At 41.9% G+C, this 18,329-nt stretch overlaps 2 protein-coding genes across 6 annotated transcripts in view; one reads left to right on the top strand and one right to left on the bottom strand.

Moving 5' to 3' along the window:
• The window catches only part of FILIP1L (filamin A interacting protein 1 like), a 317,635-nt gene extending 301,294 nt beyond the window's left edge, over positions 1-16,341 (top strand). For all 5 annotated transcript variants that reach the window (XM_073668097.1, XM_073668096.1, XM_073668094.1 and 2 more), the window contains one exon: positions 13,364-16,341. In XM_073668097.1, coding sequence (XP_073524198.1) covers positions 13,364-16,127 — 2,764 coding nt within the window. In that variant the 3' untranslated portion in view covers positions 16,128-16,341. The remainder of the gene's footprint in view (positions 1-13,363) is intronic.
• CMSS1 (cms1 ribosomal small subunit homolog) overlaps positions 1-18,329 on the bottom strand; it is a 413,413-nt gene that overhangs the window by 364,251 nt on the left and 30,833 nt on the right. The window lies entirely within an intron of this gene.

The following is an 18,329-nucleotide window of genomic DNA, read 5'->3' as shown; positions in this document are numbered from 1 at the left end:
GCCGAGCAGAATATATCCAGAAATTAGTTAAAAATAAAAAAAACTAAAAAAAAAAAAAATGGAATAAATAAGTTAGTAGTGGAACGCATCCCTCGGGGAAGTTCCTGGAAAGGTTCGCTCCATAAAAGGCCTCTCGGAATCAGTACTGTGTAATATGACGACTGATTCATCGCAATGTCATGCAGCATATACGAGACGTGCATCAGCCGGGAAATATAACAAATACTCGCCAGGAGTGCTGCATACATGCACTCATCATCCTCTGCTGTATGGAGAGTGTGTGAAGGATGCCCACCTCGGAGCACCATGTCACAGCTCCTAGATAATGTACCGGATATTTAAAAAAATAGTTAAGCAAAATTATAAATGAAAGAGGCTTGTCTCATCTTGTTAAAGGGAATCTGTCAGCAGGCTTTGCTATGTAATCTGAAGACAGCAGGAGATAGAGGCTGAGACACGGAATTCAGGGATGTGTCACTTGTCCAACTGCATGTTGTTGTTTACTAACTGTGAAGGGTTAATCACTAAGATTCACATTATCGGACTAGTTCAGCAACGCTCCCTCCTGTGATAAGCACCTCACTGTCTATAGACATAGGAGAGCCTGGTGTGGGCGTGGTTAGATTTGGTGTGGGCGGGGTTAGCTTCCTCAGCTCTGCTTCATTCTAAATCTAAAAGCTCTGATATTTTAACGGGTGCAGCCTTTCTGACACAAAGTGATACATCATTGGATTCAGCTTCTCTTTACCTACATTACGCTGCTCTCAGATGAGGGAGCAAAAACCTGCTGATAGATTCCCTTTAAATGAGTGAAATTGCAAAGTGATCCAGTAGAAGGCAGGAACACATCCAGCATCCACAATGGAAAAAAAACTATAAAAACATTATTTATTAGCAATTAATAAAATACCAAAAAAATAAAAATAAGCACACTAGGGCCTACATGTTTCGAGCACTAAAGCTTTTAATCGTGAAAATCTAATAATAATTAAGAGGTTTAGTGCTCAAAAGCGCAAGCCTAGTGTGTTGATCGATGGGCTGATGTGATATTTTTCGTTGAATTTGCAAAGTGCACGGAAAAAAAACAACAACTTTGTAAATAATTTCTACTTAAAAATTATAAGTCTTGAGAACGGATAGGATTTTTAATTCCATAGTTTACAGCTCATTGCATAAACTACCAGCCACCTGAAGAATCTTTTAGAGGTGGCGTGTGTCCTATGAAAGGAGCGCGTGCTTACAAGCTCTTTGCTATAGAGCTTGCAAGCGCTGCTCTGAAGGTGGCTGGATAGCTAGAATCAGCCAGCTTCAGTCCTATTGCACAGCCCTTTTGCTGCAGAGGCAAAGCTGCCTCTGCTTGTGGCATCAGAGAGCACAGAGTTTGGGCCAGCAGCGGTGCGATCATGCCGCTGGTCTGAACTGTCACTCATCAGGAGCACACCGTCCCCCGGCAAGCAGAGAAAATCAGCGCTCCTAAACAAAGGACATGAAGACGCCCCTTCCGATCACAGTTCTGTTACTTGTCATTGGAAAGCACCAAAGATCATGTTGTCAGAAACCTCTTTAGCACCTTTGCAAAGCTCCTATAATGTAGTGTGCGAGTTAGGGATTTCCCGCTTACAGCGCCTGTTATTATGACACATCAATGCCAATCCCCAAAGCAAACCGTGCAATCACCAAGCCAGTAAGAAATGCAGAGATTTCTGCTCTGAAGCTCACCTGAAATTGTGACTGCAGCTCTAAAATACAATACAGGCATTCAATCCAAGAAATCTACAATATCAGTAATGGGATGTATTAACAAAGTTGCTCAAGTTTTTATGCAGATTCAATTTATATGTAAATTTTAAACTGAAGATCGAAGAGGCCGATAAGGCCACAACTTGTAGAATTGCACAACTTTACCCAAAAAGTATAACCATTAGAAGTCAGAGGCTTTGTCTTTGCGAAGAATATACTTGATTAACACATTGGTGAGGATCATGTAAATCACTTATTTCATAGGTCTCCATTTAGATCTGGAGCGGCTTCGTCTCCCACAGGTCCAAGCTGGAGACTGCAGACAGCTGATCCATATAAGCAAGAATCTTGGTTTCCCTTTGCCTCTAGCAGTAAATGTGATGTATCAGTAGATTTCTCCAGGACTATTGGATAAGGATGAGGCCAAACGGCGACTATGGCCACAACACATCAAGTGGCTGAAGATCGCTCTATGCCGCTACGTGGTGTCATAATACAGGTGAATGGAGTTGCATTGCCACATCTGCAGCAAGCAAGTGGCAAAAAGTCAGAACCAGCTGGGGTCTTCGCAACTTTCTTGTCTCGGCATCTTGCAGGTCATAATGTGAGTCCATTCACGTGCATTACGCTACTATGTAGCAGCACATAGGGATTTTTGGCCACGTGACTTGTGTCAAAGTTGCCGAGTAGCCCCAGCATACACTGCACTGTATTGCCCGCTGCCTTCTTCTTCTGGGGAGGCATCACATGACCTGCAGCCAATCAGCTCCCTTTATTCCAATCCAGCATGAAAAGGGCCTTTCATCAAGCTGCACCTGATCAAGCCAGCTGATTGGCTGCAGTGGTTACATGACGCCTCCACCGCCAAGAGACTGTCGGGGACCACAGTACAGAATACGGAGGAACATTGCTGGTCCATTACGTGTCCCGTTGCAGCATTTAGAATGTTTCAACGTAGCACACAACCAGGGCTGTGGAGTCGGAGTCGGTATAAAATGGATGGACTCCGACTCCTAAAAGATATAATACATTGGGTTCAGTAGTACAATGCAGGATGTGCTGTAAATGTTTTCATAAGAATTTGGGAAAGTTATGAAATGTCCTATAAAGGTCTGTTCTGTTCCTGATCTAAGGGTCTCGGCTTTTAGTTGAAATGAATCTGTGCTGCTCTTTATGCACATGCTCAGTAGTGAGGCTGCTCTGGACTTTATGCACATGCTGAGTAGTGAGGCAGTGCTGCACTTTATGCACATGCTGAGTAGTGAGGCAGTGCTGCTCTTTATGTACATGCTCAGTAGTGCGGCAGCTCTGCACTTTATGTACATGCTCAGTAGTGAGGCAGTGCTGCACTTTATGCACATGCTGAGTAGTGAGGCAGTGCTGCTCTTTATGTACATGCTCAGTAGTGAGGCAGTGCTGCACTTTATGTACATGCTCAGTAGTGAGGCAGTGCTGCTCTTTATGTACATGCTTAGTAGTGAGGCAGTGCTGCACTTTATGTAGATGCTCAGTAGTGAGGCAGTGCTGCACTTTATGTACATGCTCAGAAGTGAGGCAGCGCTGCACTTTATGCACATGCTCAGAAGTGAGGCAGCGCTGCACTTTATGTACATGCTCAGTAGTGAGGCAGTGCTGCACTTTATGCACATGCTGAGTAGTGAGGCAGTGCTGCTCTTTTTGTACATGCTCAGTAGTGAGGCAGTGCTGCACTTTATGTACATGCTCAGTAGTGAGGCAGTGCTGCACTTTATGTAGATGCTCAGTAGTGAGGCAGTGCTGCACTTTATGTACATGCTCAGTAGTGAGGCACCGCTGCACTTTATGCACATGCTCAGAAGTGAGGCAGCGCTGCACTTTATGTACATGCTCAGTAGTGAGGCAGTGCTGCACTTTATGCACATGCTCAGTAGTGAGGCAGTGCTGCACTTTATGCACATGCTCAGTAGTGAGGCAGTGCTGCACTTTATGCACATGCTCAGTAGTGAGGCAGTGCTGCACTTTATGTACATGCTCAGTAGTGAGGCAGGGCTGCACTTTATGTACATGCTCAGTAGTGAGGCAGGGCTGCACTTTATGTACATGCTGAGTAGTGAGGCAGGGCTGCTCTTTACGTACATGCTCAGTAGTGAGGCAGTGCTGCACTTTATGCACATGCTCAGTAGTGAGGCAGTGCTGCACTTTATGCACATGCTCAGTAGTGAGGCAGCGCTGCACTTTATGTACATGCTGAGTAGTCAAGCAGTGCTGCTCTTTATGTACATGCTCAGTAGTGAGGCAGTGCTGCTCTTTATGTACATGCTCAGTAGTGAAGCAGTGCTGCTCTTTATGTACATGCTCAGTAGTGAGGCAGGGCTGCACTTTATGCACATGCTCAGTAGTGAGGCAGGGCTGCACTTTATGCACATGCTCAGTAGTGAGGCAGGGCTGCACTTTATGCACATGCTGAGTAGTGAGGCAGTGCTGCTCTTTATGTACATGCTGAGTAGTGAAGCAGTGCTGCTCTTTATGTACATGCTCAGTAGTGAGGCAGTGCTGCACTTTATGCACATGCTGAGTAGTGAGGCAGTGCTGCTCTTTATGTACATGCTGAGTAGTGAAGCAGTGCTGCTCTTTATGTACATGCTCAGTAGTGAGGCAGGGCTGCACTTTATGCACATGCTCAGTAGTGAGGCAGGGCTGCACTTTATGCACATGCTCAGTAGTGAGGCAGGGCTGCACTTTATGCACATGCTCAGTAGTGAGGCAGGGCTGCACTTTATGCACATGCTCAGTAGTGAGGCAGGGCTGCACTTTATGCACATGCTCAGTAGTGAGGCAGTGCTGCACTTTATGCACATGCTCAGTAGTGAGGCAGGGCTGCACTTTATGCACATGCTCAGTAGTGAGGCAGGGCTGCACTTTATGCACATGCTCAGTAGTGAGGCAGGGCTGCACTTTATGTACATGCTCAGAAGTGAGGCTCCTCCTACAAGTGCTGTGGAGTCGGAGTTGGAGTTAAAGTCGGAAGTCAGGGAAATTGAAGAGTTGGAGTCTGTGGTTTGGTTTACCAACTCCACAGCCCTGCGCACAACCCCTTTAAGTATATTGTCACATACCAACCCAACATAGGCCAAAAGGACATTTTATTTTACCTGGACATCAGCAGAGTATGCTGTAAGAACACATCACTAACATGGTGTGAACGAGGCCTAATAATGTTATCACCCGTGTCCTTTGCTTCTAGGCCTCAGTGTAAATACATTCACCACCGCGCTGCGCAGGTGACAGCATAGTCTGATCACGCACTAAGAAGGCAGAAGAGATAGACATGGGAACTGCACTTTTCACCTTTAGGGAAAAAAACATGACATATTTTATGAAAGAGACTTCAATCGATGCGTGTCTGTACACCTGCTTGTAAAGGTGTTCTACCCTGACTTCTTAGTAATTGATAAGTGTTCATAATGTGCTGCCAAGATGTCAGACATACAATGTACCAAGTTCTCAACACGACAAACAGCCACTGGCCATGCCAGGTCTGAGAACGATGCCAATTATTCCACCATGTGCAAGTGAGAACATGAAGCCGCCCTCATCGATAGTTCGGAACGACAAAAAATGGGAACGTGAGTTTACCTTAATAAACATTAGTACATGACTAAGGTTAAGTTCCCACCGTGCGTTTTCTATGCTGGATCCTTTCATGTGCAAAAAAAACGCAAAAGAAACTCCAACATATTTTTTAAGGAGGGTTTGAACAGTTTTCACTCCAAAAACTCCTATTCCATCAATGTAAGATGATCACCTATCCACTGGATGTCTTCCTCCATCACTCCAACAACCCCATTAATGATGAAGAGCTCCCCCTCTGACACCGCAGCGTCTTGGGAAAGGCTGCCGTCTAGCCATGGCCTTTTCTGTATTCTATAGCTAACGACCGACATTTTCTCATAAGATGATTATTAGTTTAGTGCTGGCTGTCGTAAATGAGCAATATCTGAGATAGATATAAAAGCTATTTGTCTGAACAGATTTTGAAGGACTGAATCACTAGACCTCAACCCACTCCAGACCCAGGATCAGCACATCATGACCAGAAGTACCTCAATATGTGTCACTAAAACAAATCCTCTTTAAGGCCATGGTCACACGTTCAGTATTTGCTCAGTTTTTTACCTCAGTATTTGTAATCCAAAACCAATAGTTGGTAATAAATACAGAAGTAGTCACGTGTTTCTCTTATACTTTTCCTCTGATTGTTCCACTCCTGGTTTTGGCTTACAAATACTGAAGTAAAAAAATTCATCAAATACTGAACGTGTGAACGTGACCTAAAAGGTTATTACAGGAGTATAAATTGATTGGCTAGCAATGAGACTACGGTGCTCTATGACCCCTTAAAGGGTTAATCCCAACTTCATAGATGCATATTATCAGTTATGGTATGTCAGGTATGTATGAGCTTCGGGACAACTCACGGCCTCCGGGACGGCCCACAGCCACCGGGACAAACCCACAGCCACCGGGACAAACCCACGGCCACCGGGACAAACCCACGGCCACCGGGACAAACCCACGGCCACCGGGACAAACCCACGGCCTAGGAAACTTCAGTGAATGGGGATGAGAAGCAGTACTAGGCACAACTGAACATGGGGAGAGTTGCCATGTCTGAATAGATGATAAAGAAACCCCCAAATCCATTACTTCCTGACCTGTGAGGGGTCCTGGGTGCCATACTCGCACCGAGAACATACTTGTGGCTAAACCCAGAGAATAGGCCGTCAATGCCATCTTTGGAAAACATCTTAATCAGGGGCTGACCATTAAACAACAACCCTATACATAGGCAATAAATAAATAAATAAATATATATATATTATATATATATATATATATATATATATATATATATATATATATATATATATATATATATATATATATATAAATAAATAAATAAATAAATAATCGCTGGGGCTCTGGCTACAGAGACCCAAAATAATAATGAGAAAGAGGATCCAAAAGTTCCTCCTAGTGAGCATGTGCGGCCACAACTCCTAGACCGGCACTAAAGACAGGGAACGTAGCATTGGTCGCACAGTCTCACTACAGCCCCATTCACACAGGGAACTTTAGGATCCCTGTTCTCAGGATCATTGGTTTCCCAGCGGTTGAACCCTCCATCAATCTGATATGGGTGAGCTAATTAGAGGACAGGTCATCAATATTATTTGATTGGAGAACCACTCTGGGCCTCATTCAGACATCTCTGTCTCACGTACGTGGTCTAGCCACAATATTCACGGATAGAACATGTACCCATTAGAGTCTATGGTGCTGGCCACATGTCTGTGCTTTTTTGGGGACTATGGTCCTGATTCATTAAGACTAGTGTTGTACACAACAGTCTTAATGATGGGCGTGTAGGATTAAGATGTGTCGAATTCATTAGGAGGCCCACACCACTAAATGACTTTGGTGCAACATATGTCGCCTCCGCCAGAGAGGTTAGTCCAGTCAGGGACATTTCTGGCAAAAGTTAGACCAATGAATAACTTTTCACGAATTAAGCTATGTTCACACATTGCGTTTTTGCTGCGTTTTTTCATGCAAATTTTAAGCCGTGTTTTCCAGTACCAGCAGAAGCTATGAGATTTCAGAAAACTCATGCACACACATTGTTTTTTTTTCTTGAGCGATTTGGAAAACTGCTGTGGTTTTGCAAACTGCAGCATGTCACTTCTTTCAGCGTTTTTTCACCCATAGAAAGCAATGAGTAAGTGCAAAAACACAGCAAAAAACGCAGATATCAATGGTGCAAAAACCTTAAAGACGTTTTTTTGGGGGGCACTAAACTTTATCAGCATGAACAAAAGACAATAAAAACGCAGAAAATGTGCAGCAAAAAATGCATCAAACTTGCTTTTTGCAAGCAGCTTCTTTACTGTTAAGAGAGCAGGTTTTTGGCTGCAGAAAAAAACGGAACGTGTGAACATAACCTTAGACGGACAGGCGTAGACCCTGCCCCGTCCATTCTCCAGCCATATTTGTCGAAGTTGGCTAGGACTGACGTGAAAATGCCAAAAGTCGACAAACTTGTACATAACTTCCGAGTTGTGCAAAACATTTGCGGCGACTTATTAAGGAGTTTTACGGCAGAAAAATGGCAAAATATCTTAATGAATTGGGGCCTGTGAGTCTGCATATTAATAAAATTTAAAAAAAAAAAGAATTAAAAACAGAGACAGGTTGTTGTTTTTTTTTTGAGTCACAGATTAAACTCGCCAATGCAGATGTCTCCATAAAAAAAACTAACAAAAAAAAAACAACTAAACATGGATTCCAGCCACGTGTCATTCAAGTGCTGTTCGTTTCTGTTTCATCAGGGGGAATTTTTGATTTTTGCAGACGAGAATAAAGGATGTCACACTAATGGTAAAAATGGACACAAGGATGCATGAAAAATTACCTTAATCCGTATGCAAAGAAAAAAAAAAAACGGGTTTCTGAACGAGGCCTTAGAGGTATTGCCTATGTATAAAATCAAGTGCAGTATATGGAAAGCAGTAAGCGCAGCGTGCGGCTCCATCTGATGAGTGACAGCGCTGCTAAGTGCTCCGTGCTGAAGGAATAAGCTTCCTAAGGGTTATCTGCTACAACGCTGGGTATTTCCAGATTAAATAAATATGAGGACACACACTATGTGAGAACCGCTGATGAAATGCAGGTGGTCCGCTGGCGTATGGATCGCTGTGTACCACATGTGGATCAGAATGACATCACCAAAGCAGAATCTGCATGACACCATCAGAAGTGGGATTAGATTATCTGGCCTGGGAGCAAACCTCAGCTCACCAGGAAAGCATCATCTGCTCCCGGAGCGTCTGAGACACAAATCGCATTTATAGAGAATGCTCGGAGAAATGTATAAGTATGTATGGTGCGTGTGAGCATGGACGCATTTGTGGAATTGACATCATTTCACAATTTAGTATTACGTATTATACTGGTGAGCTAATACACAACGCATAATGAAGTAAAAAGATTTATAAATTAGTTGCTGGGGAGAAATGAGAGAATTTGGAGTCAGAAGTTAACACATCCAGATAAGCGGCCCAGGCGGCAGCTAGCTCCTCGCTCTTCTGGGACTTGTGTATGGCAAGTCAACCATGTATACTCGTCATGGAGCGGGCCGGCATGGCTAATGACCGAGCAGACGTTCATCTAAGGGTATGTGTACAGAGGAAGGTCAAAAACGAGTTTTCTAATGTAAACTGCCATAGGGAACGCTCCTCCTTTAGTGAATGTTTGAAGGAGTTTTTGGTTTCCTGAAGAACTTTAAGGTTTTTTTCCAGCCTTCTGATTGGACGGTGCCTAATTTGGAATGTTTTCATCAGGAGAAGCTTCAAAGAGGTGACATGTATTCTATTCTGCCAAGAGGCGTTTTTCAAGACCTGAGCCGGGGGAAAAAAAATGCACTGAAGATATCAGCAGCAATGTGGTCTTTACAATAGAAAGGAATAGGAACAGTGTTTCAAGAGGAACAACTGTATAAAAAAAAAAAACTCTTTGCGCCTATAGCCTTAAGGGTTTGTTTACATGTGGTGGATATGCTATGGATTTTTTTGTCTGAATTTAAAAAAAATAAGAAAAGAAGTGAATTTGGCACTCCAAATATTTGCAATGATATTGTGTTTATTATGCAGATTGCTCGCAGTGGAAGTAACCGCACAGGCAGTGCCGCTCCCCGGTCCTCACTAACATCGCAATCAGCGATATTGGCACCAAATTTAAACACCGCTCTGCTGATTGCGCCCAGTTGGCCGCATACATATTCTAGAATACCCGATGCATTAGAATCAGGCCACCATCTAGTACTGTTATAATCTATGGAGCTGTTCACATGTCCATTTTCTTGCTCTGTTCCCCATCAGCTGGCCGTTCCCCTTGCACACATTGTTTGATTGTTCTCGTTTTCCCTGCAGTTATATACAGCACTTTACCTTCTAGTTCTCAAGCAGACATCTATCCTCCAGCTACTTCCATCGCTCGTTATCTTCTCCGTTTCTCCTGTACATGCATATCTTTGCCTAGGATCCCATGTATTACCTTATCTATATTCATATGCGCTCTTCATATTACATTTCTTCATTTCCTTGTTCATTTTTCACTTTTTATCCTTTATGTTTTTCTTATTCCCTTTTCATGCTCTTCTCCTCCCACCTTCTCTGGTATGTTGTTCTTCCACTTCATCTGCTCCTTTGATACCTGGACCTCCCCATTCCGGATGTATCACATATTAGCCTGTATAACACTGGGTCCATTCTTGTGACCAACAAACCAATTAAATTTTTGGATTTTCCCTGACCAAGTTCCTATAAACACTTTTTGTCCATATGGCAATACCTTCTGATCGTTCTCACAATGAGACTCTTGTATGGGTCACCGGTGTCATGATTATTGTGGTCTTATATGTGGTCTCCCATATATGATTTTCAGGTTTCTCTAGTTATCCCATTGAGCATTTGATATTATCATGTTACTGTGTTCAGCAGACATTTAGAAATGTGTACACGATCTCTGATGCTGCTCTTCTTTTTTCTCTACCTTTATGTCCGCAACATTTTTTTACTTTGTTGATGCACTTATAGTATTCTTGATGTTTAAACTGATGTCTTTGAAAAAGACCTCTGGATGGGTCGAAACGTTGGACTGTATCAGCTTATTACACTGCCGGATTACATAAAAGTTGAACTGAATGACGCTGACTGTCTTCATTCCTCTCTGTACTGTGGTTTCATGGTAGAGATAAGCTTGGACTCTGGTCCTTTTCTCATGTACGAACTTGTCCAGAAAACCACTGAGGGCTTTTCTCCTGAAATGGTGTTTGATCCAAAAACGGCGATCAAAAAAAAAAAAAAAACAGACCGGATATGGATGTCACCTTAAGCGCTGTTCATTTTATAATGTTTAATGGATAGGAGAAAAAAACTGACTAAAATGGGTGAAAATTGAAACCAACACACTGATAAACAATATTCCGTTCTCTTCTTGCATGCAAACCTTCCACCCAAAAACAGACGTCCGAACATGGCCTAACTGGCATATCTAGTAAATAAATCCCTTGGTGCATCCATATCATCGGTTCAACCTACTGACATTTGCAGTTCAGAGATGTACAATATATAACCTTCCAATATTCACTGCATTTAAAGCACACATGTCAAACTCTGGCCCATGGGCCAAACCTGGCAGCAGGGTGGTTTTATTTGGCCCGCGACACAAGAACCACCACCCCTATGTGGGCCCATTATTCTGTATGGAGGACTATGTGAGGCCCATTATTCTGTATGGAGGACTATGTGGAGCCCATTATTCTGTATGGAGGACTATGTGAGGCCCATTATTCTGTATGGAGGACTATGTGGGGCCATTATTCTGTATGGAGGACTATGTGGGGCCATTATTCTGTATGGAGGACTATGTGGGGCCATTATTCTGTATGGAGGACTATGTGGAGCCCATTATTCTGTATGGAGGACTATGTGGAGCCCATTATTCTGTATGGAGGACTATGTGAGGCCCATTATTCTGTATGGAGGACTATGTGGGGCCCATTATTCTGTATGGAGGACTATGTGAGGCCCATTATTCTGTATGGAGGACTATGCATGGCCCATTATTCTGCATGGAGGACGATGTGGGGCCCATTATTCTATATACTGGCTGGCCCGTGACTTTGTCCAAGTTTTTCATTTTGGCCCTCTGTGTGTTTGAGTTTGACATCCCGGATTTAGAGGAAGCCTGTCACTTGATTTATGCCGTCGGAACTAGAGCCAGTAAATGTCATAAAACGGGGGTAACAACATGGCACACTTGTTCCAAGTGTTGGGGAAGAAAAAGATCATGGGGAATCAGAAAGATTGTGTGTTAGGATGAATCAGTTTCCCCCATCTTGCAATGCAGGGGTATATGTAGTTTGCTATTATTGGGGGTGTGCAGAGTTCAGTCCTTCAGAGCAGTATTATAATAGACACATTTGGATGCCTACGGACGGGTTCTTCATCATGGTGTGGAGACTCATGGTATTCCAACATTACATAGATTATATCGGCAGTAAACTTCTTTTTCTAGTCTGATCTGTGAAGACACGTGATTACTCTAAGTGAACACGTGCAAGAACAACCAATTTGGTGCTACTTGTGGCTCGGGTCCAGGTGTTCGCTTGTGCCAGCCATGAGTATAATTCCTGTAAATCCAGAATGTCAGGACATATGAAGGATACAATGCCGCGTGAGATCATACCGTGCAGGAATCCATCAGCAGCTTCCTATAGAGCATTAGCCACAAGAGCACAACCCTCTCCAATCCTTTCAACACAGAACTACTATTATACAATAGCCATTAGTGATGCCTTGCTCTCCATAATCTTCTTTTGGAACCACAGTTGTCTATAATGAGCCACCAACTTTTCCTTTACTACGAATGTATCATAATGTGATGACAACATTTCACGTTTTGCAATATAATGGATGGCATTATCCATAAAAAGACACATTGGGATTTATCTGACATATCGGTTGCCATTAAAGAGAAAAATGGTTGCATGTGGGCTTGAAAAGAAATACTCAAATACTATATTACAATACAGGATAAAGCTTGGAGTAAATTTTCCATAGGCGGTTACGGTACCTTTGACGAGAAAGCGCAGCCTGTCAAACATACTAGAACCTAGACAGAAGGATGTCAATAAAAGCCAGTCAGATCCATCAGAATCTATTACAAAATGGATCCATTATGGCTTTATCATAACCAGAAGCAATGATGCTAGTATGGACAGCACCTTACAATCTACTGAACTCTTCAGGAACAGTGGGTCCCCTCTTTGGTTTTGATTTTCCCTCCTTGAATTTTTTTTTATTTTTCAGTCAATAGAGTTTTACAAAGTTGCTTTTTTTCTGCTGCCCAAGTTGTAGTTTTTGTCAGTACCATTTTGGGGTCCATAAGACTTTCTGATCTCTTTTTATTCCATCTTTTAGAGAGGAGAAGTAACCAGAAAAAAACATTGATTCTGCAATTTCAATTTTTTTCAGCTTCCTATTCAGCAATACCAAACATGTTAAGAAAAAAATTCTAAGTTCTTCAAAAAAGGGGTTAACATGAATACATATATATTCCAACATCTTAGATGCCACATTTCCAACATCTTAGATGCCACTGCCATGATATACTATGGTATCTAAGAGGTTAACTGCCGCATTGGGAGCTGGCTCCAATTCACATCAGTAAAGATGCTGCTGTAAAATACAGCTGGCACCTGTGAAGTATAGAGCGGGATCCATACATGCAGAAACCCAGAAACCTAGGCAGAGCCCCCATCCCCTTTAGGCGCCTTCATGGGTCCCACAGGTAGTGGCCCAAGCCCTGATGGCAAGTATATTAAAACATTACCAAATATAGCATCTGGGCAATAATTCATAATGGTAGCAAACCTAAAATTATTTTTAGACTTGTCCACTCAAAATAAGTTTGTAATATATCCACATTCACAGTAACTATTATTTTCACTCATTATAACCTTTATGTTTTTACAATCGTGAACTTTAATATTCATGGTGGATTTTCTCTTTTTTTTTTGTAGGCTAAAAAAGCTGATTGAACAAGAAACAACCTACCAAGCTAAAAAAGAGAAAGAGAACCACAAAAAAATAACCAAACTCCGTGATGAGCTCACAAAGTTGAAGTCATTTGCGTTAATTGTGGTCGATGAGCAACAGAGGTTGACTGAACACTTAAATGAGCAAAGTGCCAAGATCCAAGAGCTGACATTAACTGCCCAAAAAGCACAGGATAAACTTAGCATTGTAGAAATAAAAGCAGAAGAAGAGGAGCAAAAAGCAAACAGACTTGAAACAGAACTTCAAACTCAGGAAAGTAGGTTCTTTCAAGAGCACGAATCCATGATGGCCAAACTAACGAGTGAGGAAACGCAGAATCGCCAACTCAGATTAAAGCTGGCAGCTCTCAGCAGACAAATCGATGAGCTTGAGGAAACAAACAAGACACTGCGCAAAGCAGAGGATGAACTTCATGACCTAAGGGAGAAGATGAATAAAGGAGAATGTGGAAATTCTAGCCTCATGGCAGAAGTGGAGGAGCTGAGAAAACGTCTGCTGGAGATGGAAGGTAAAGATGAAGAACTTATAAAAATGGAAGAACAATGTAAAGATCTAAATAAAAAATTAGAAAAAGAAGCATCACAAAGTAAAACCCTTAAAGTCGAGGTTGACAAGTTAAGCAAAAGAATAAATGAGTTAGAAAAACTGGAAGACGCGTTTAACAAAAGTAAACAAGAATGCCAATCTATTAAATGCACCATGGAAAAAGAGCGAGCTGCCACCAAACAACTGTGTAATGAACTAGAAAGTTTAAAAGTTCGTATACGAGAGCTTGAAGTGATTGAGGTGAAGCTTGAAAAGACGGAAAATATACTAAAAGAAGATCTAACCAAACTAAAAACCTTGACGGTAATGCTTGTGGAAGAAAGGAAATCACTAACAGAAAAAATCAGGCAAACGGAGGAGAAACTAAAGTCAGCTAATACACAACTACAGCAGGAGCAAAACAAAGTGACCACTATCACAGAAAAACTGATAGAAGAAAGTAAGAAGTCTCTTAAGTCTAAGGCAGAATTACAAGAGAAGATGCACACAATCACGAAAGACAATGAAGACCTTAAGTGCAAACTAAGAGCAGAGGAGGAGAAGGGAAATGACCTAATGTCCAAAGTCACTCTTCTCAAAAAGAAGCTCCAGTCACTTGAATCCATTGAAAAAGAGTTTCTAAAGAACAAAATGAAACAAGAAAGTAAACAATCAGAAGCATTTTGCCAAGAAAACAACAAAATTAGAGAGCTCACGCAAGAGGTTGAAAGGCTAAAACACACCCTTAAGCAAATGAAAGCAATGGAAGATGACCTCATGAAAACAGAGGATGAGTTTGAATCTCTGGAGAAAAGGTATTACAATGAGCAGCAGAAAGCCAAAATGTTTTCTGAAGAACTTGAAGTTGTAAGAATGGAACTAGCAAACTATAAACTGGCTGAGAAATCAGGATCGTACCAAGAAAAAGTGTTACTGACAAAGCTGAAGGAAGAAGAAGCAAAGTCAGGTCACCTTTCTAGAGAAGTGACAGCCTTAAAAGAGAAGATCCACGACTACATGAAAACTGAAGATAACATTTGCCGATTGAAAGGAGATCATTCTGTTCTTCAGAGGAAGCTCAATCAACAAGAAAACAGAAACAAAGAGATGTCAAAGGAAATGGAGAATCTCTCGAAGGAACTTGAAAGGTATCGTCGGTTCAGCAAGAGCCTTAGACCCAGCCTCAATGGTCGGAGAATATCAGATTTTCAAGTGTTTTCGAAGGAGGTGCAGACAGATTCAACGTACAATGAGCCACCTGACTACAAAACTCTTGTTCCTTTAGAGAGAGCAGTTATAAACGGGCAACTTTACCAAGAAAGTGATAACGATGACGATGACACAAACGATGAGGATTCCACTACAGCGTACAAGTGTAACTCCACAAATGGAAATTCTATAAACAACAGGAAGCAAATGTCTCCGTGGACAAAGCCAAGTCAACAGCAGGCCCAAAACGGGAAGGTACATTTGAAACAAAATGGAAACTACATCCATCCAGGAGACATGGTTCTTACACATACGCCTGGACAACCTTTACACATTAAAGTCACCCCGGATCATGGACAAAACACAGCCACACTTGAAATCACAAGCCCTACTACAGAAAACCCGCACTCTTTTACGAGTACAGCAGTCATACCAAGTTCTGGGACCCCAAAACAAAGAATAACAATTATTCAGAATGGTTCTTTGACACCTGTTAAATCGAGAGTAATGGAAGGATACATAACACCAGAGCAAGTGGTGCCACCGCTTACTATGGCTTCTTTTGTACGGCCTAGGAGCCCAGACTCCTGTGGTTCTATAACTCCAGAGAGAACAATGTCCCCTATCCAGGTATTGGCTTTAACAAGTTCATCTAGTTCCCCAGACCGGGTACTTTCCCCAGAACCTATGGAAATTGGTGGAACGCATGCAGTTTTTCGAGTTTCCCCCGACAAACAGACTGGTTGGCAGTTTCAAAGGTCAAACAGTTCTAGCTCAACTTCAAGTGTAATAACTACTGAGGACAATAAAATACACATCCACTTAGGAACACCCACCAGTCCCGTCATGCCAGTGCAAGAGAAAAGACATTCACTGACTAATGGGATTCCAAATAAACCCACAAATAAAATCACCAGCAGTATTACTATCACACCAACAGCTACTCCACTATCACGGCAATCACAAATTACAGTAAGTAATATGAATAATTGATCCCACCCCCACCCAAATACCATTTCCTCGAAAACTCACCATTTTTTTTTTTTGCACGAATCGCACAGATTTTGAAAACTTTTTGATTTCTGGAGAGCTGTTTACACAATTGTTTTTATATACATTTTAGTTCACCTGGGTGTGCATACACTGTTATTTGATTTCTACATTTACGATATCTGTATGGAGTACATATTAAAAGTATGCACTTGTATTGAATGCATTTCATGTCATATTTTCCCATAAATTGTGTAAGATCTCGAAAGTCAAAATCAAAATGGAAAAAAAAAAAAAAATCACGAAATTATGTTTTTTTTGTTCATTTTTAAATTATGCTTCATGTTTCATATTCCCTATGGTATGTTCAGCTGTGTCTTTGAAAAAAAAAGGAATTCCCCAAAATTGCTTCTGTGGAAATTATTCTTCCTTAATAAAACCTTTAAAAATATGAGGGGTATGACATGTTGAGGGCTTAAAAAAAAATACAACTTACAAAAATTTCTATTCACTATTATATAAAAAATTCACATCTGAAAATACAATCAATATCTGAACCAATCAATAAGAATCATATGCATCTGATGTGTCTTTTAAACATATGGCTATATGACTATCAATAATCGACCAGACAATTTATTTTACATGTGTTAAGATGCTATTTCTCCAATACTTTGTGGTTTAGTATTTTTTTATGTAATCCTATACTGCAATTATGCAATGTTCAGAAGTGGCTCCAGTTACGAACTACGCAACCAAAGCGCTACGAGCTAAAGCCACAAATTAACCCCCAATGTAGCTCATGGATGTCTCCACTTAGCAGCCAACATTACAGTATTTGTAGAGAAACTGGGGTATATGATAAGAAGATCATAGGGTTGTAACCTCCAGCGATCACCTGTGATTTGAGGGTGAACCTGGCGGTAAGGGTCCAGTTCCTCTGCAGTGACTCTACAGGTAATGTGAGGCATTACATGGTGTCCACTGAAATTGATGGGCTTTCTATGTCCTACTCAGTCCCCAAGACAGCTCTTTGTAGTAGGTCTTCACAGAGGCTACCTGATGAAAAACCTGAATGAAGGACGCCCCCTCAATTACTCATGGGTATTTGGAAATGATTTTCTAAACCAGAAGACTCCTTTAATGTGCATCCCTGCACAAAGATCCCATAGATATTTCTAAAGATACACAGACTATGAAAACTGTGGGCCCCATTCATCAGTAATGGAGTTTTGTGTACCAGTCTTGATGATTGAACCGATCAAATTCATTAAGAGGCGTGCTCCTCATTCCACCACCAGAAATGTACTCCGTATGTTTTTGCCAGAATTTACAGCATCTTAGTGGTGTAAATTATCATGGATTAGTAGGGAGCGCTTGGCCACATGCAGTCCTGCCCCAGTTCCACCTTCTTTTATAAAAGTTGGGGGAGCTGGCCTGTCCAAAAGTGGCGTAAAACTGTCACAAGTTGCTAATTTTTTGGCAACTTCAAGTTGTGACCATATTTTGCGACATTGATGAATTGGACTCAAGAGTGTGATGACAATTGCTTTTCTTCTGTTATATGGCCCTCCTTCAACTCCATAATCAGATGGTACATTCAGCCCTGTATGCAACATTTGCAAGGAAAGTAATTCTCACGAGGAGCGGTTTCTCCTTGCGGCAGTCCAGGCGATGTAGGGAGTCCTACAGGCAGGTGATACTCCCTGAGAAAAGGTATGCAAAACAGTTCTCCACCAGAAGGAAGGAAGCTGTCTTTATAGTGCCAACCTATAGGTATCCACCTTGTAAAGATATGTCTGGACCATAAAAGAACCTTGAAATATAACAGATTTTCGTCAAACTGGAGTCTCAAAAGGGAAGTAACACCCATCTATAGACAATTGTTTCAGGTTCTTGCCTATACAGCTGTCTACAGATAGGTGTTCCTTCTTTGGGCAGCTCAGGTGAGCTGAGTGATAACTCCCAAGTCGTGTTTCAAGGTTCTTTTATGGCTTAGACTCTTACTTGCAGGGTAGCTTCCTTTTGGAGGACTAATCAGCATTGCCCGTAAGACTTCCTATGCCCATGGTACGTAGCGAGAGCTGTGTTAAAAGTTTCTCACCCAACTGACCTGCAGTGACTAGTCACAAAAACCTCCGAAACAGCCGTCTATAGTTGGGCATCTCTTCCTTATTGAAGAAATTCAGATTTGGCTAGAACCCC

This window comes from Phyllobates terribilis, unplaced genomic scaffold (genome assembly GCF_046119375.1).
Source record: "Phyllobates terribilis strain yellow unplaced genomic scaffold, ASM4611937v1 Scaffold_2__4_contigs__length_985480577, whole genome shotgun sequence".
NCBI lineage: Eukaryota > Metazoa > Chordata > Amphibia > Anura > Dendrobatidae > Phyllobates > Phyllobates terribilis.
Note: the sequence above shows the minus strand (reverse complement) of the source record. Positions and strands in the feature narration are given on the sequence as shown.